Source organism: Pygocentrus nattereri, chromosome 12, assembly GCF_015220715.1.
Source record: "Pygocentrus nattereri isolate fPygNat1 chromosome 12, fPygNat1.pri, whole genome shotgun sequence".
Lineage (NCBI taxonomy): Eukaryota > Metazoa > Chordata > Actinopteri > Characiformes > Serrasalmidae > Pygocentrus > Pygocentrus nattereri.
Genome location: NC_051222.1, coordinates 9,658,183 through 9,677,788, shown reverse-complemented (window position 1 = coordinate 9,677,788; position 19,606 = coordinate 9,658,183). Strand labels below are relative to the sequence as shown.

Here is a 19,606-nt window from a genome sequence, read left to right as displayed (position 1 = left end):
GTAGTTTTACAACTACAGACTGTAATCCATCTGTTTCAGTGCATTCTTTGTTACCTTGTTCTTCAGTGGTCAGGACCCCCATGGACCCTCACGGAGCAGGGACTAGTTGGGTGGTGGTTCATTCTCAGCACTGCGGTAACTGCCGTGGTGGTGGTTGTGCTGGTACGAGTGGATCAGACCCAGCAGTGCTCTCACTGTCCACTCAAGACACTCCTACCTTGTCGGTCCACCTTGTAGATGTAAAGTCAGAGACGACAGCGCATCTGCTGATGCACAGTTTGTGTTGGTCATCCTCTAGTCCTTCAGGCTGTTACTGTCTGGATATTTTTGGTTGGTGGACTACTTTCAGTCCAGCAGTGACACTGAGGTACTTAAAACTCCAGCAGCACTGCTGTGTCTGATCTACTCAGACCAGCGCAACACACCCCAACACACTTGCACCACATCAGTGTTACTGCACTGCTGAGAATGACCCACCACCCAAACAGTACCTACTCTGTGAGGGTCCATGGGGGTCCTGACCACTGAAGAACAGGGTAACAGAGTATCAGAGAAACAGATGGACTACAGTCTGTAACTGTAGAACTACAAAGTGCAGCTATACAGTAAGTGGAGCTTATAAAGTGGACACCTAATAAGGTGACCAAGACTGTCAAAATCAAAGCTTTTCCATCACGACACACACGGAATACCAAACAATCGAACACTTCCCATTAATTGTTAAAAAACAAAAACAAAAACAAGAACAAAAAAAAAAAATCATGGGCTGTGGAGGACTGTGTGAGGCTTATGAAGATTCATACTACATCCTGTCTCATTTCGCTGAGCTGTTGCTCTGCTGGTACAATCTGATTTGCTGTGTTTGAATGGATGAGGTCATGTCTAGCACAGGAAACCAAACAGGAAAAAGATGATAACATGACATACTTCCAGTATCTTGCCTTTCAGTCTGACCCAAGACGCCCTTAAAATGCTAACCCATGCACCTTTGACAGAAATTAGCCAAGAAACGCGTTGAGCAATGGATACACGTGTCTTATTTTATCAAGTCAATGTTCAAATCAAAAAACGCTGAGAAAACCAAAGCTGTTGGGAGAATTTTTACGCCATCCCAGCAATGCATTTAAAGTAGCAGCCAATTAACACTTCTTTCAGTTGGAGCTGGCTCTAAGTTCAGACTCTAAATTCTCCAAATTTGCTTCAGTAAGCTTTTAGCAGGCGGCCCCATGACGATAATTGGTTCTTGTATTAGTTCGATGCTTTTAAAATGGCAAAAAAAAAAATTCAGCCAAAAAAGGTACTTAAGAGATCTTATTTCCATTCATATGTCCTTTGAATCAATCAGTGCGGTTTACCACAGCCACTTGTAAAAGGATGCAAACCCTGGATATGTAAAGTATAAACCATTGCCAACAGCACTTTTATATTTCTGAACATTGCAAAATGTACATCATGCTGAAATAGTAACCCTAAAACGATTACAAATCAACAAAAGAACCTGAAATTAGTGTAAAACAATAAACAGGATCTTACATCTTACATTTCCCTAGACATTGCAGTAACTATGCTTAATGTATGTAATCAGAGCTAATAACACTAACCTGTACTGAAGAGTGGAAAGGACGTAAAACCAAATCTGATTCAAGACGTGGAGATTTAACTGCACAAGTTTGACCAGCATTCAGTATTGAATCACTTCAGTCTTACAATGTATGAACAGAGACTGACGTATATAGACAGGTACAATTAGAAACTCTCCAAGTATAACAACAGAAAGCATCCTAAACACAAGCCCAACAAAACGTCCTCGACTTGAACAGCTATCTGTTGCACAACTCCGTCCGAAAGCAACCAGACACTCACGTCTACAGCATATAAAGCGAACATTGGGTGCACAATTGGCAGAAACAAACGCCAAGTGATTGACACTTTGCTTGCAGTGCTGCAGCACTTAAGCAGTCAATATTTCCTTGTGCAATAAAATTCACTTAGCAATTCTTTAGATGGAAAACGAACGCAATGTACTGCTGTACAAGTTGAGCATAAGATTCCATTAGTGTCTCAGGGGTCTGACAGAACTGCAAAAGACTTTAGCTGTAAATAAACTTGGTAAAACAAAGAATGACATTGTAATGGCGAAAAGCCTTAAGTAGCTGTGCAGAAGGCTTGCAAAGCTTTGCTCAGGCATCTGCCACATATATGACATATAAAGAAACACTGTTGAAACCAATGGGCAGTTGCTTCAGCACTTGCTCACAGGCTTCCATAATAAGAGCATGTTAGTACAGAGCAACGTGTTCTACGTTACTGTTCCAGATAATCAACCACACTACAATCATCCCACATACACTTCAGGTCCAACACACCTGGCTCCGATATTCAGATGTACCTGAACGCTTTTCTCACCCTGAATCAAGTGTGACGCTTGATTCAGGGTGACCCTACATTCTTTAAAAAAAATGGCTCTTCATGGGTTCTTTAGGAAAAATAATGGTTGTATATAGAATAAAGGTTCTTTGCATCATGAAAGGGTTCTTCAGATTGATGGAAGATGTGAATGAGCACCCAAAAGAGTTCTATTATTAAAAGCTTGACCTCCTAATAATAGAAGAAGCCTTTGGGTGCTATATAGAACCATCTGCAGCACGTTCTCCAATCTGAAGAACCCTTTCACAATGCAAGGAACCATTTAAAACCATGCAAAGAGATCTTTGAGTGTTCATGGTTCCATATAGAACTTTTTTCTTCACTAAGAAACCCTTGAAGAGTGTTGGGTTTAGCTCCTCCACTAATCTAGCACATCCGATTCAGGCGATAAAGCTTTCAGACACATCTGAATATTAGAGCCAAGTGTGTTGGATCTAAACTTTTGAGTTTTTAAAGAGTGTACAGGGTGCTAGATCTCCAGGACCAGGACCAGAAACAGGCATCCCTGCTTTAAAGAATCTCAGAAGACAAGCCTAAAGCAGGTTATACAGCATGAACATTAGGGTAAGACGACAGTTGGCTGGTCTAACATTACAGCCAGAAGAAGAGGAGGTAGTTAAAAGCTTGATTTCTTTAATGCAAGAATCATTATTGTACATTAACAATTCAATGGTCTCTGCACAGCTCTTTTTTACAATATGTACCACAAGTCTATGTCAGCACCTACAGTTATTTACATTACATAATGTTACACTGGAGACAAAGGTGCTGGGGTGGAAGGGAGGGAGCGGGAGGGTAAAGGAGGGAGGGAGGGAGGGGTAGGGATGATGGGATGAACGCATAAAGGGGACGAGGGAGGTTCGTAGGAGAAAAATAAGTGATTCAGGGTCGTGCTCAATAGAGTAAGTACAGCTATCGGAGCACTTGTGCCTGCTACTCGAGCAGCAAATAGAGACGGCAAAAAAAATATACAAATAAAATAACATAGTAAATAATATTTTAAAATAAAAAAAGCGTTTGTTGCTCTTTAAGCCGCAGTGTGGTAGCTGAGAGCTGGGGCAGTGACAGGCGCTGTTGGAAGAGGCAGGTACCACACACACGCTCCACACCTCTCTCGTGCAAACGCGCACGCTTTAATGTCGGAATACTTGCAAATTCTCACACGTGTAGACGAGACGGATCCACGATCACGCACACGGTTCAGTGTTAAACATGCACACCCACGCGTTCACAGCAACACTCGCACCACCTAAACACACTGCCCTTAATACGCACAGACAGAAAAAAACAACAACAAAAGTGTAATTCTTCCTTTTCCTGCACTCTGTAAAGTGTCAGTACTGCCTTAATGCGACCTTATGGACTCGAGACATTCAAACAGACAAGAACAGAACCAGAGTGAATGGAGGGCGTGTGCGTATGTGTGTTTATGTAGACACAATTGTATGGAAGGGCACTTCGGCCTCTGCGCTGAGCTCCGCCTCCCATTGTGACCTCACTGGGCTCTTTAGACCAATCAGAGATTTTTTTTAAAAATCGGCTGCTTATTGTTTCCTGGTCAGAGTAAAGATGGGAGGATGACTGAGGAGTGGCTTTTTTCGCTTTTATTTTTCTGTCGTTTACTTTATTTTAACTTGTTTGTTTTTTTGCCTTTTTTTTGTCGTTTCTCGCGACAGCTCAGATCATCCTATTGCGTTTGTGGGTGGGCGAGTCTGTGATGACGTCATTGCACTGGGCGGAGCTTCGTTTCCGAGTGCCATTGTCCAGGTGGAGCGCCATCTCCTCGGCGATGAAGGTGTTGAGGTCCACGTCGTGGAGACCGTTTCTGCGGCGCCCCGGGGCGGAGCTGGCGCTCAGGTGTGTGGGCGACCCCGGAGCTCCAGAGCGCATACTGATGCTTGCCATGGCACCGCTTAGGCCTGGAACACATGCACACACATTCTGTTTTACCCCCTGTTTCACCATCAGGAAAACATCAAACTATGGCTAAAATAAGAGGAGAGACGCTAGTGCACTTTCTCCAGCCCAAGCAAGACCTTTAAGCAGAGATACAAGCAACATAACTACACACCAAAATACCAGAAGTGACTGCAAAAACGTTGACGATATTAATTGTGAAAAATTATTAACAGCTTGTTTACTTAACTCCTTAAACTCTAAAAGACCAGTTGGCAGGTTTAAGATAGTCTGTACACAGTCTTGAACCTGCATACCTTAAATATTACATCCATAGAAATCACTGTATAATCCACAATAGTTACTGGACAATATCGCTGTTGTCAGAAGAAAACATCTCCATTTTCATAGTTTTTCAGTTTTTGACATTAAAAACTGCCTGTTGCTCTTTCCACAGTGCGTTAAATTTCATGATGGATGGACCACAAGAAACAGCCCAAAATGATGTGGGGGGGGGGAAAGTCTGGTTCCATTGACTTGCATTAAAAATACAGGTTTTATCCATCTCCTGTAAAGTTATCACATTTTGGAGATACAAGGTTTTCTTCCAAGAACAGTGATACACTTTTAGATTACGAAGCAAATAAGAAATTTAAGGGTTTTAAAAAATGTAACCATGATGCTCAAAATATTCATATGATGCATGAAGCCATTCAGACACATCGAATACAGCATGAGGCAAAATGAGGCTTCGATTGTTTCACTGCACCATAAAAGAAATTATTCTCACAGTGAATGGCGGCAGAAAAAGGGACAGGAACCCAAAACGGCATAACAACTGCCGACTATAAACTGAATAACAGTTGCCAGATTACTGAACAGTAGAAACAAAAGTTTGGTGCAGCTCTCCTGCACATCTTTCTTTGTTCTGACATTTGTAACATATGTGCTTCCATTTCCAGACACAAAAGCAAACTCACCATGCAAAGCGATGGCCTCCCTGAAAGGCTGCAGATCCGTCTCCACGGACGAGCTCGTTTCCGAGGATGTGGGCCGGCTGGGCGACACCATGGCCAGTCTGGGCGGGGCCCTGGAGCTGCGCGGGGGTGGGGCCTTGCCACACAGGAAGCTGATGAGGTCTTCTCGACGAATGGTCCGCCTCCTCTTCTTCACCCAGGCCAGCACGTCCTTGTTCCGCCGTTGATGGCCGATCTGAATGCCAAGCTCGTAGCTCCTCTGGTGGGCCTCCACGCTCTCTGCATGGACAACGGAATATGACACTGAGCATGCGAATCGCCATATAACAGTGTGTATATGCACACGTAAACTGCTTGCTATACGCATGAGGTTCATGATGCTTAACGAACAACGTGGACACCATGAAGGACATAACCACTCAAATTTAAACCATACTGCATTGCACAACTGTGACTGTTGGACGTGAGAAGAACAGAATTCTTGCACATGTACAAACATACACTATAAAGCAAGTGGCCAAAAGAGGTGGCCATACAAAGACCAGTATGTCTGTCATTTACACTCTCTCTTAATGACTAACCAATCTGTAAGTTGTATTTACTGACTATGCAGAACCGATAAACGAACCAGCCAGGTGCATTTTATTACTACTAAACAGCACTGTGCCAGACCAAGTTCAGCGCTGTTAGGCAAGCACCCTGCCATTAAGCAACAATGTGGACCAGACAGCCCATTCTCAGGAGTGTATTAGAGTCGACGGTACAGTACACTATGTTCATGTCATGTAAAGTACAACACAGCCTGATGTTAACCGGTAACTTTGTATGTATTAGTTGTGTTAAAGGGGCAGTTTAGCATTTTAAACCTTTTAAAATAATGTTCAAAACATTTCCCCCAAATTACCCTATTGCCAAAGGTAGACTGGCTGTGTACAGTCAGCAGAAGTCAGTGCTAACCTTCTTAAGAAGAAAACATAATCCCCAAAACCATCTGGTCAACAACTCAAGACCTAAACTTATATACACTACTTATTACATGTGGTTGCGCTGACTTTAGTACCACTAGGAGGGTTACATACTGAACTGCGTGACACGTCACACTGGGCACAGTGGTTGCTTGTAGCTTTTAGTGGTTGATTTTTTTTTTTTACAGATTGATAATATCTAAAGTTTTTCACCTTTATTTTCAGGATCTTTCGAGGCATGAACAACCTCGCGCAGCTTTAAAATGCCAAATGACCTGCAGGGGATTCACAAAGCAAGGTCTAGTCAACCAATTAACTCAAAAGCTAAGCCTGCAAAACAGGAAAGACAAAAAAAGGCACTCCTAACTAAACAGCCCCCACTTTGGGCTTCAGTTATCCAGAAATTCTGCATTGTGAAAAAACCTCTTGACTGTGAACTCAAGAAACACTCAAAAAAGGGCGTCTCTTTCATTTATAAAGGTGCTCAAGCCTCGACTACTGACACGTAAGGATAAAATAAATCCACAGAAACCTGGTATTTTGTACATCCGCACATAGCATACTGTGTGCAATCTCTATGTGACTGCGTCAGCTGAGGAATCTCAGACCCGAGCAGACGTTATTGGTTCAGCCCTGTTCTAAAGAGAACAGGAACTGACATCACCACCTCTAGATTTAGCGCCACAAATCAGAAAGTTAAATCGTGAAGTTGAGGGCGAAGCCTTATGATACCTGGAATTATAACACACAAAATCAACAACCATATTAGGCAGCTGGTAACTTCTTGGAGTTACTCTGGTGGACAATCTCCAGGAGCGCTGCGCGATACCATCTATATCTCTGTATCAATACCGACACACCATGATGCTGCTTTCTTTGGTTTCAGCAATATTCTTAGTGATGTGCTAGATGAGGAGCACAGGGCCTGACAGTTTGCTTTAATATAGGTCAATTCAATTAAATCACAACAAGCTCTTTCAGGACTGTAAGGCATTGCATTGCAGTGGTCTGGAGACATGGCTGCATTAGCATTATTAATGCACACTTAAATATCACCTGATAATGTGACGCAGACATGTACAAAAATAATATCAACCTACGGGGTGATTCAAAAAGAATAATCCGATTTCAACGCATCATATTTTTACAACCGTGACGCGCCGAGGAACCAATCACAGGCCAATTGAAAAGGGGGTTCGTAGAGTTTCTGTCACTGGAAGACGGCTCCCTTCAGTCTACGAGGAGATGAGACCCCTGAGCAGGAAGCGTTCTGCGTTCTCCACTTCAATAAGAGTGAATCCGTCATAACAGTGCAGCCTGGTTGTCATGGGCAGCGAAACTCCCAACAGCTCCGAGCGTTTGCTGTAGGTTGGCATCCCAGTTTTTCACCGTCATAACGGGCATCGTATCAATTTCGCCTAACTTTTTTTTTTGTTGGGCTGGGTTTTGAGCACACCGAGCATCAAAGAACATGACTGTAGCAGGACATCGCAAAGTCTGAGCTACTCAGCAAAGTCCAACTTGTGAGCTAAAAAGCAGTGGAAGTATTTCAAAGTGACCACAAGAACAAAACCGTGGAACAAAAACCACAGTACACCTTAATGCTGAAGATCAGTGCATATCTATGGTGATACTGAATTACCAGCATCACCCAGCACACGAATTAAGTCTAGTCTTGTACTACAATGCAACACCCACGGCAAATTACCAGTAAGAGATACTTTCAATGTACAGGGTGAGTCAAAACTCACAGGACAGGTTTTATTTTATTTTTTTATTTTATTATCGACAATAATAATCCGCAACAAACACCACCTTCGGCACCGCATCCGTGGAGGCTTGCGACAGCATAAAAAATAAACTAAAAGTGTCCTGTGACTTTTGACTCATCCTGTAGTCTTAAAAAAAGATGGTGTTTCAAGAGTTCTTTAGTAAAGGCTGTGGTTCTATATAGAACCATGAACACTCAAAGAAACCTTTGCAGGAGTATAGGGCCCTTTGCAAAATGAAAGGGCTCTTCGGCCTGATGGAGAATGCGCTGTAGATGGTTCTATGTAGAACCTTTTTGAAAATGGCTCTACATAGCACCCAAAATTTCTCCTATTGTTAGGCTGTCAACCTTCTAACAGAAACCTTTTTGGTACTATAGCACATTCTCCATAAATGTGAAGAACACTTTCATGATGGAAAGATCCCTTTAATACTGCAAAGGGTTCTTTAAGGGTTATTGGGTTTATACAGAAGCATTTTCTTTAGTAAAAACCACTGAAACTGGTCTAACCAGGCTCTGGGAAACTGGCCATTGGTGCCATGGGGATGACAGCAGAGGGGATGGTCAACCTAATCAACTGCAGTTTTCATTAAGGGGCTGTAACATTCCTGTCCAGTCTCAGTTCAAATGCTCAGAAGGCAAGCCCCTTCAAGAAGCGCTGGGCAACGTGACAACATTTATCGAGATGAAGTACATCACAGTACGTCACAATACACTTTTCAGAGCATTGTGGATATTGTCCGTAGCTCAAATCTACCTCCTAACTGAACCTTTGACTACAAAGAGGTCATCATCTGCCCTGCGTAACTGGATTTAGTGCCGAGAAGTGTGTTTTGCCATATCAAGAGATTCAAATGCAATGCATAAGCATACCACCTTCCCCCAGGGGTCTTCCTCTCTACAAGATCAGAGCCCCAGAGTCCCAGCTGGAGATTTTCCATAAATGCTGCAGCACAAGCCTTCATACCCCAGCGTAGAGCAAGAACAACAGCACCCATCAGAGTCCAGCACCTTTAACTCACCTTTGTAGAGGTTGGTGACGGCAGTAGCAGCATTTTGAAAGGGAACCCACAAAGAAAGGCCCTGTTGCTGACAAACTCTATCTGTGGGGAGGGAGAAGAAAAGGACAGGAAATGTTTAACCTTCCAAGAAACAAGCGTGTCATCACTTCCCGTCCGTGTTCATGAGAGACTGACATTTACAGATGTGCTTACACAGCCGGAGCCTTTGAAATGGCTTTCAAAACGATCAGAGATAAAAGTCAGAAGACACCCGGCCTTCTTGAGGTCTAACATTTAACTTGTAGAAGGAGGACGGACACTGGCTGCGCCATTTTGTTGGGAGCAGTGTGTTTAGTTTATCAGAAAGATCGCACCATGTAAGCAAAGGCTGAAGAGCTCCACGCCAGCACAAGCCTGGGCTCCAGAGACAGCCCAGGCCAAAGAAAGGCTGGTCACCCACCAGACTGACCTTACTGACGGTGATGGGCCAGATTAGACCACTTTGGCGGACGTCAATAGACTGAACCGACCACAATAAGGACGAGGCTGGAGTCGGCCTCCTGTTCCCCAGCTACTCGTTCGAATCCTACCCGTTCCACCTTAAACAGTGCAGCACTTTGTTTATAACGCCTCGGGCGCCAGAATGGAACTGCTGCACCGTTTAAGGTGGAACGGGAGAATTCGAACAAGACGCTAACTTCAACCTCGTATAACAAACTCGGCTAATCCTTCCTTCGCCATTTTGTTGTTGTAGCACTTTATTCAACGCTTTCTTTTCAGTCTCACGGCGGCCTCACGCCGTCCTGGCTGCCGTAAACTTCACCGTCGGCCCCTGTTCCTCGCATATAAAGATCAGGGCGCTGACAGCGGAGAGGCTTTTGGCTCTAAAAACAACTGCCCGAGCTATTTTCACCCAAAGGAACTCCTCCCTGGGCTGGACTTCGCCATTTTGTTTCGCCAAAACGACAGCTAAAAATAAAAAATAAACACACAAAACGAGTTACTGCCGACCCGGGTCTCTTCTGCGGTCCCTGCGGCGTGTGGCCGGGCGAAACGGCGTCTTGAATCGGCTTCTCGTTACGAAAAAACGGGGTGAAAATATCTCGCAGTTGATTAGCCTCACCCTTCGCAGCGCTAGCTAGGTTAGCATGAAAAGCTAGCCGGAGATACGGAGGTGAACGCTAGCTTAGCGACCTTCACTGGCAGCGCGTAACGGAAAAAATAACCACTTTATTTCGTCTCGGGACGCTCAAGCGCTCCGTCGGGGTCTTTAACGGACAGCCACGCGTGCCTGGAGGCCGTCGGTGTTAGTTTTCGCAGCTATCCGGTGAGTTAATGTTAGCTGCTGCCCTTTGTTTGCCGTTTACGTATAACGTTAGTGGGAGCTGCCGGGGAGCTAATGCTAGCGCTAGCGTTAGCGCTGGCTAGGCGAACCCGCTGGTCTAGCGTTAATTAACGGAGAGGCTCGCCGTTTTTTGGGGGGTGTTTTGTTCTCGCTTTGTGTCCCGGTGCGGACCTTTATAGAGCTGCGCGACCGCCGTGGCGGAGTTCTGGAAGAGATGCCAGAGCTTCTGCCGGCTCTGCTCGACGTCCTCCTCGCTCGGCTCGTCCTGTTCGGCCTCGGCCAGGCACTGCCGCTCCCATTTGGAGAACCAGTGCTCCGGCCCGTGCTCCTGGATCTCCGCTTCGCTCTCCTCCTTCTTCTCCTCCATCGCTGCTGCTGCTGTTGCGGCCGCCGACGCTCACACCAGCTCTCTCGGCTCTAACGCTGAGATTACCGTTAGTGTTTTATATGTAAATATCTACAGTGTGTAAATCCCCCAGTCTTCCTTTCTTTAGAGCCGCCGCGGCCTCATCCGACAGCTGTCCGAGCTTCAGGCTTCGACTGCCATAGTCCGTCCGTCCGTCGGTCTTCTCTCCACCTCTCCGCCGGCTCACAAACAAAACTGGAGAGGAGGAGGAGAAAATAATAAAAGGACGACGCAGAAAACAACTCGGATCCTCCTGCTGCTGCCGCCGCTGAGGGGGGGAACCCCGCCCGCCGACCGTGCTCATTGGCTGCCGTATCGGATGGGTGTGGCTAATGACTAGACCCCGCGCTGCTGATTGGACGGTGCTTCCAGTACATCATGCCGTCATAGAAAAACAATGTTGACACCGCCCATGTTAAAGAGCCTAGACAAAAAACCTCGACCTCAGCACAACCACATTAAGACACACAGGGTTCTGTGTTTGAGCTTCAGAGACGAAATTTAACTGGAAATCTAAGTTCAGTGAGAAAAACGGCTCCGCTAGGAGTCACTGTTGTGTTGTGATCTTCACTTACGCTTCTGGAAATGATGCAAACTTGTTTGAAATAAAATCTCCTTACATTAAGTTACATTAAAAGTTAAGGACATTGCCGTCTTCTCCTGTAAAGACAGCTAGGAGATCAGAGCATTTGTGCGGTCAAGACCCTGATGTTGGACGAGAGGGTCTGGCTCACAATCTCCGTTCTAGTCCATCCCCAAAGGTGTTTCATAGGGTTAACGTCAGGACTCTGTGAGGGACAGTCAAGTTCTTCCACAACAAACTCGCCCAGCCAGGCCTTTATAGACCTTGCTTTGTACACTGGAGCTCAGTCATGCTGGAACAGAAACTGTTCTCCCACAAAGTTGGAAGCGTACAATTGTCCAAAATGCCTTGTTCAGCTGAAACATTAAGACTTCCCTTCACTGGAGCTAAGGGTTCTAGGCCAACCCCTGTAAAACAACCCCCATACCCCCATATCATTATCCCTCCTCCACCAAACTTTACAGTCAGCACAGTGCACTCAGGCAAGTAAGGTTCTCCTGGCAACTGCCAAACCCAGAGTTGGACTGACGGATAGAGAAACATATATAGGATAACTCTGATAAAGCAGCCGCCAATGTAAACTCCAGCTAAAGGCATCAAAGCTGTGCCACAATAAGCATCTAAATGGTCTGATGTTAGGACAATAAGAAACACAGTGTTCAAAGTGCCTTTGTGTTACCTAGCTGAAAGCAACCTAAAGGAAATGAGGAAAAGGATCAAAACAAGCTGCGCTTCCTGCACATACATGGCTTTGAAACTGTTTTGCATACAATGTATAAACATCCTGCAGAAAGACTTCTGATATTTGAGCACTTAGCAGGTGATTAAGGGTGGATCAGCCAAAACCACCTCCTTGTTTCTACGCTCATTGTCCATTTTATCAGCTCCACTTACTATATAGGTGCACTTTGTACTTCTACAATTGCAGTCCATCTGTATCTCTGCATACTTTGTTAGCCCCTTTTACCATGTTCAACAGTGTTGAGGTTTTAGTTTATCACCTTCATTAATTTATATTTCTTTCATTCTGAAATATATGCCTGTGATACATTTAAAAAAGTGGGATGGGGCAATTTGTAATTATGCTTGGGCTTAAAAGGTGCATCCAGGAAAGGCCTAGTCCAGTGAAGGGATGAAGCAACAGTAACAATATAACAGTTTAAAAATTAACAGTCTTCAATGAACAATTCCAATGATTTTTAGCTGTTTCACCCTCTATGGTGCATAATATCATAAAAGATTCAGAGAAATCTCTGTTAGTAAAAGAAAAGGCGGAAAACCACTGAATGCCAATGAGCTTCAACCACTTGGACAGGTCTGCATTACAAACCAACATGATTCTGTGAAAGATATCACCACATGGGCTTGAGTACAAACAATTGTCAGTAAACACAGTTTGTTGCTGTGGCCTTATAATGCGATTAAGACTGTGCTATACACAGCAGATACAGTACATAAATACCACCAACTTCTCTGGGCTTGAGCTCATCTGAAAGGGCCTGATGCACAGCAGAAACGTGATTGAGTCCACCTTTCAGATTGTTTATGATAGTAATCGATGTTGTGTTCTCTGGGCCAAAGAAGGAAAAAAGACTATCCAGATTGTTACCAGCATAAAGCTCAAAAGTCAGAACCTGTCATGCTATGGGGGTGTTGTAGTGACTATGATATGGGTAACTCACACATCTCATCAATGATGGAGTATGTTTACACCATGCATTAACATGTATTCAGTGTCTGGATCATATGCTTTGACTGGATGCTCTGCGATGGACTGGTGACCTGTCCAGGGTGCATCCTGCCTTCCACCCAATGACTGCTGGGATAGGCTCCAGCTCCCCTCATGACCCAGAAGGAGAAGTGGCTTAGAAGATACTTTCAAATAATGCATCCCCTCTTTGGCCACATGAGATCCAATTGTATATTCACTGCATAAAAAGCACTACAGCACATGTGTTGTTTCCATTTTACTTTTGTTGAATTCTTCCCCTCCATTGTGATATGAGTTGACAAGCTTGGCCTGGACACTTTCATTGACCCAGTGTGCAAGAAGTTTCTTTGAGGAACTGTAGCCTCACATATTCTTCATTGTCTGTTCCTTGTTTATTGCACTCTGCAGACACATTTCCACTTACGTACTTGTAAAAAGATATTAAAAACACATTCTTTTTACACTGCTGTTCAGGATCCAGTTCAGGAATGTGGTCAGGATCCGTCACTTCTGAATGAAGTTTGTGTGATCTGAATGTTATTTGATCACAATGTATCCTGGGGTACATCTGGCTATTTAGGCGGTCAAGTGACATCCAAACATGATCCAATCATTAAAAATGCATGTTGACAAAAGGTGTAAACAAGCCTATTAACACTGATATATACGTAAGATATATACACATTCTGGAGCAACATATGCCACCTTCTAGACGACGTCTTTTTCATGGATATGCTGATTTAAGTAGGTTTGTAATTTACCATAAGTGCAAATGGCCTGCAGACCACCTTAAGCATTTGTTTGTATTTCAAAAAAATCTAATATCCTGCCTGACATGTTACATAATACTTAATTTTGGTGGACAGTTCAATGATCAAAGCAATATACCATTTATTTCAAGGTTCTTTTAATCACTGCAGACAAACCTAAACTGAGAATAAGGTAATAAAGTGAAAAATTCACCACCTTTAGAATGTTTTGATAGTAATTTCATAGCAGAGATGTATGCATAACTGAAACTCACACATGTGCAATACTAATGTAGCACCTGAAACTTAGCTTTACCACTGTCACATCTGCACTCAGTTTACCCTGTGCCACCCACGTCACTGTTGTTTGTAACATATGACAGCAAGAGTATGTTGCCCCAATGTCCCTTTAAACAAACATGGAATGTTGCTCTAACAGCACAAGCTCACTGTTGAACTGCCCCTTTTAATGCAAACATTAGACTGTTGGCAAAAAAAGTAAGTGGTGTTTTTTCTTTAAATTTGGAGCTTCGTCACCAGCAGAGCAGATAACAGAGCAAATCTCCTAGTCATTTTTTTTCCTTTTATCCAATAAATTCTTCAAAACAGGCCATGATTTTTAAAGAAGACTATGTACATACGCACATGCATGTACTTTGATCGACACTTTGTACATGAAACATGGACTGGTGAGTAGGATCGGTTAGCGCAGCATTTGATATACACATTTTTAGTGACAGTCTTTCAAGCAAAAAACATTCAGGGTCATTTTGAAGGTGAAATGTTGCATTATTTAATGTGCATGTACACATACGCTCGTTGTCCATTTTATCAGCTCCACTGACCATGTAGGAGCTCTTTGTAGTTCCAGAGTTACAGACTGTAGTCCATCTGTTTCTCTGCATACTTTGTTACCCTGTTCTTCAGTGGTCAGGACCACCACAGAGCAGGTATTATTTGCATGGTGGGTCATTCTCAGCACTGCAGTAACACTGATGTGGTGGTGGTGTGTTAGTGTGTGTTGCGCTGGTCTGAGTGGATCAGACACAGCAGTGCTGCTGGAACACCTCAGTGTCTCTGCTGGACTGAGAATAGTCCACCAACCAAAAACATCCAGCCAACAGCGTCCTGTGGGCAGCGTCCGGTGATCACTGATGAAGGACTAGAGGATGACCAACACAAACTGTGCAAACAGTCTAATAGAATGGACAGTGATTGAATGTTTAAACACTCAGCAAAAAACATCATAAACTTTTTTTTGAGATTTTATAGAGATAATCAGTTTTGTCGACATAGGAGGATAATACATGCACTTTCAAATACATACATCAAATGATCAAATAATTAATAACTGTTGCCTTTGGGGTGGAAAGGATACTTTTCATGTCAGCCAGTCTCCTTAAAGAACCTACACTAGAGGTAATAGATTTAGATTTACTCAGTGCTCATATTCAATAAGGGCACATGGTTACACCTATAAAGACAATTGCTTGACTTACTGATTATTTATGTACTACTTTATTGAAATTTAGATGAATACTATGTATATAACTTCTTGCAGTGGACATTGTCCAAGCAGCTTTCCAGAAGTGAACTGAGAACTGAGAGTAACCAAGATTCAAAAGGACAAGTTCCCTAAGAGTGAGGAACAACCAGTGAGAGGAACCAAGACTCAAAAAGGTGAAGTGACCAAGTGCTGCCAGATATATCCAGGAGAAGGTTTACAACTTCAAAAAAGAAGATCTTTCAGGACTGAAATCTTCATGTTGCTTAAAGAGCAGTCCAAGGCAGAGCTAATGAGTGAGATTCTCAGAAAGAAAGCGAGAATGAGGAAATGGCAAGCGGTTCTTTCCGCTCACAGGCAAAAAAGACCTGAATGGTCGTTTTGCCCACCAGCAGAGGGAGCTAAATACCCAGCTTCTCCTGGTCCTGGGACTATTTAGCTGATGCCAAGCATTTAGTGGCGAAGCCACCAGCAGTGCAGGTGGGGTCCCTTGTTGTCCTTACTTTACCCACTTTTATTCCTAATTATGTAATTCTACACCCTTTAGCTTCATTTAATCTCTATTCAGTGTGTGAGTTAGAATTAGCAAACTGTGACTGGACCACTTGAGGTGGGGTCTGCTGGTTTAACCTCTAAGTTACTGTGGATATACATTTGGATGTAACAGTTATAGGATGTCTGAGTGCTCTTGTGCATATATGAATTATTATACATTAGCTTACAGTAACGTCCCAAAGCAAAACTCTGCCTTTTTGACAAAAAAACACTTACAGTCACGTATAAAAGTCAAATTATATGTGTTGTTGTTTTTCTAAGGTCGGCTTTGCATAGTGAAACTTTCATTCAACTTTAGTTGCTTGAAACCTACATGAAACTAAATTGCACAAAAGTGTCCTGCAACTCAGCTGCAACAGTCGCAAGCATCTCGCTATAGTTTGTTGGAGTACCCTTGTGCATCTACACATTATTATATATCAGCTTTCGGCAGAGGCCCAAAACAAAGCTCTGCATTTGCGTATTGTGACAAAAAATATACTTACGTGAATCTAAATTGCTACATAAAACTAAATTGCACAAAAGCGTCCCGTAGCTCCGTTGAAACTCATCTGCAACAGTCGCAAGTATCTCAACTTCATGAAGCAGGTTTCATGAAACAACCAATCAAAACGTCTGTAGAAGAAGGGGGGGGCATCCTACTCGCCCAGAGCGAGCGAGGCCACCTGGAACGGACAATTGTGCCACACCAGACGGTGGTGCCACTCAGGAGCCATTTACATAGCTTCATTCATTTTCACATCAAATTGTAGTGTCTAGGCTATGAAGAACCCAAGAGAAACACTGTGCTTGTGGGAAAATGCTCTTTTTTGAATGGGCAGCACACCCAGTGCAATTGGGTACAGCAGGCAGGTCACTTCTGGCTACATTACTTAATTCTCTGGTAGACATTAGCACCCACTCTGACTGTCCCACAGCCCAGTATAATAAAGCATAAACAATACACAAACACATCTCCAACCAACAACTGGCAACAGTAACAAGTCCCATTCTTACTGGGAGCATGGCACCTCCCGAGAGTCTCTACCGCACGTCAACTTCACATGACCATGCCTCCCACACTCCAGCGGCAACACGGCTGGTGGTGGGACACCACAATCAAGTTAGTACAGAATCATGTATCGCTAAATGGCAATGAAAGAGTGGAGAAAATAGTCAAATAAACTAGAACACTAATAAAACTAACATCAAATAAAATAGTTACAGGCTGAGTTGAGGTGGTCAGAGATGACTAGTTTAAAATGGTAAAGTGACACCAGCGAGCAGATTCCGAGTTGAATTCCATCAGCTGGTGCACTGTTGCTAAAAGCAGATTTTCCCAATTCAGTAAAAGCTCTAGGAATCCTGACAAGTTGCATCACTGTTGACTAGAATGGATATTAAAGTTGTCTCCACAATCCTTATCCCTACATTTACTGACTATTTTTTAATGTGTATTTTTTAAAAGCATTTAGATTTCTTTGCATTTAAAACTAGCTTATGCTTATGCAAAGCAGTCTGTAAGGCACTGAAGTAACACTTCTACATGAACAGAATTGGCTGATTAATACAGAACAGTGTCATCCTCATACAAGTGCACTTTGCAGTCAGAGGCAGCAAGATTATTAATATAGAAATGAAATAAGACTGGACCGAGGACTAAACCTTGTGGGACCCCTTTTATTACAGGCATTAAATCTGATTTGTAGTTACCCAGTGCCTCATATGGTTATCTAGTTTTGGGCCAAGGATATTGCATTTTTATCAAAGTCAGTTGTTTGGAAATAAATAGAAGCAAGTGATCGTCAGTATCAAAAGCTTTGGTCAATAAAAAGGGCAGCGCAGTGCTTTTTTCTGTCTATAGCCTTTAAAAGATAATTTAAAACAAGTGTGGTAAAAGAAATTAAGCTGTTTTTTTATAAAGCCAGATTGATAGTTAAACAGGACAGGAAACTAGAAAATTTCATTTCCTGAAGAAAATGCAAAGTGACTGTGCATCTGAAGCTTACTTTGTTGCTAGTTAGTTGTTATAGTACCTGAAATGGATGCTAGGGTGTTATGCTGCTATGGTATCCCAGGTGGTTGCTAGAGTGTTTTAGGTGTTTCCTATAGTATCCCAGATGGTTGCTTGGGTGGTATTGCTAGATGGTTGCTTAGGTATCTCAAGTGGTTGCTAAGGAGTTGCTAGGTGATTTGCTATGGTATCACAATTGTTTATGGTGTTGCTATGTTGTTGCTATGATATTGCAATTGGTTACTGGGTTGTTGTTAGGTGGTTGCCATGGTATCCCAAGTGGTTGCTCAGGGGTTAGTAGGTGTTTGTTGGTTGTTCTGATATCTCACATGGTTAACTGAGTGTTTCTAAAAGACTTGTATCATGATGAAATTCACCTTTCAGTATAAGCCTGCATGAGAAGCCATCATGCTACTGTTTTAATAGAATAGAATGCCTTTATTGTCACTATACACAGTACAATGAGATTAAAAGCAACTCCATCTCAGTGCAAACACACAATGTAAACAAATGACACGGAATAGAATGGGGAGGGGTTGTGCACAGTTCTATGCGTTTTGTATATATGTGTATATATGTATATGAAATAAATATAGAAACAAAATAAAAAACTATGTATTTACAAGATATAAATATGGAGATATTTGCAGCTGTATTGTGTGTCACTAAATATTGCACATTGCTAAATATTGCACATATTCCAGTATAATCGCACATGTACAGTATGATTGCACATTTCCGTAAGCAGAGTATTGCACAGTAGCTGGTAATGGAGTCTGGGAATAGACTGGTATGTAGGTGGGTAATGGAAGTCTGGGGATAGACTATCAGTGCATCTGTGAGTTGAGAAGTGTTATTGCTTTTGGGAAAAAACTGTACTTAAGTCTGTTTGTCCTTGATCTGATGCATCTGTACCGCCTTCCTGAGGGCAACCGGTCAAACAGTACAGATCCGGGGTGCGAGCTGTCCATTGTGATGCGTTTCGCTCTGCTGACGCAGCGGGAGGTGTAGATGTCCATCAGGGATGGGAGAGGGCAGCCAATAATCTTCTGTGCTGTCTTTACTACCCTCTGAAGCCTCTCCCTGTCTGCCATGGTGCAGCTGCCGTACCACACTGTGATACAGTACGTCAGCAGGCTCTCGATGGAAGAGCGGTAGAAGGTCGGAATCCAGGTTGTGCTTCCTGAGGACTCTCAGGAAGTGTAGTCGCTGCTGAGCCTTCTTGATGACAGCTGTGATGTTGTCTGTCCAGGTGATGTCGGTTGAGATTTGGACTCCAAGGAACAGGAAGGTGCGGACCCTCTCCACACACTCGCCGTTGATGGACAGGGGGTCTGGGTCAGTGCTGTGCTTCCTGAAGTCAACGATGATCTCTTTTGTTTTCTTGGTGTTCAGAGCCAGGTTATTCTCTGAACACCAAGCTGCCAACTTCAGGACCTCCTTCCTGTAGGCTGTCTCGTCTCCTTCTGAGATGAGTCCAACCACTGTGGTATCGTCAGCAAACTTGACAATGTGGTTGCTGTCATAGGCAGTTATGGGTGTAGAGGCAGTACAGGAGGGGGCTCAGCACACAGCCTTGTGGTGAGCCGGTGCTAAGCATACGAGTGGAGGAGAGGTGGGGGCCAAGTCTCACAGTTTGGGGCCGGTCGGTGAGAAAGTTCTTGATCCAGGCACATGTGAGGGGGGGGGGGTCCAAGGGTGCCCAGTTTGGTGATAAGAATGT

The 19,606-nt window shown here is 43.5% G+C and overlaps 1 protein-coding gene across 1 annotated transcript; it reads right to left on the bottom strand.

Annotated features, from left to right (window-relative positions):
• Positions 1–3,040: 3,040 nt before the first annotated feature.
• zgc:77849 (UPF0472 protein C16orf72 homolog) lies at positions 3,041–11,039 on the bottom strand. The gene is made up of 4 exons (XM_017717276.2): positions 10,554–11,039; positions 9,059–9,139; positions 5,304–5,579; positions 3,041–4,346 (listed from the first exon to the last, which is right to left on the bottom strand). Exons 1-4 carry the CDS (start codon positions 10,747–10,749, stop codon positions 4,105–4,107), a joined length of 795 nt encoding a protein of 264 aa, XP_017572765.1. The 5' UTR covers positions 10,750–11,039; the 3' UTR covers positions 3,041–4,104.
• Between the last annotated feature and the right edge of the window lie 8,567 nt (positions 11,040–19,606).

Coding starts and splice junctions, on each gene's coding strand:
- zgc:77849 (XM_017717276.2), bottom strand. CDS start 10,749: ATGGAGGAGAAGAAGGAGGAGAGCGAAGCGGAGATCCAGGAGCACGGG. Junction 9,140..10,553: donor GGTCGCGCAGCTCTATAAAG/GTCCGCACCGGG, acceptor CCCTCCCCACAG/ATAGAGTTTGTCAGCAACAG. Junction 5,580..9,058: donor CGTCACCAACCTCTACAAAG/GTGAGTTAAAGG, acceptor TTGTCCATGCAG/AGAGCGTGGAGGCCCACCAG.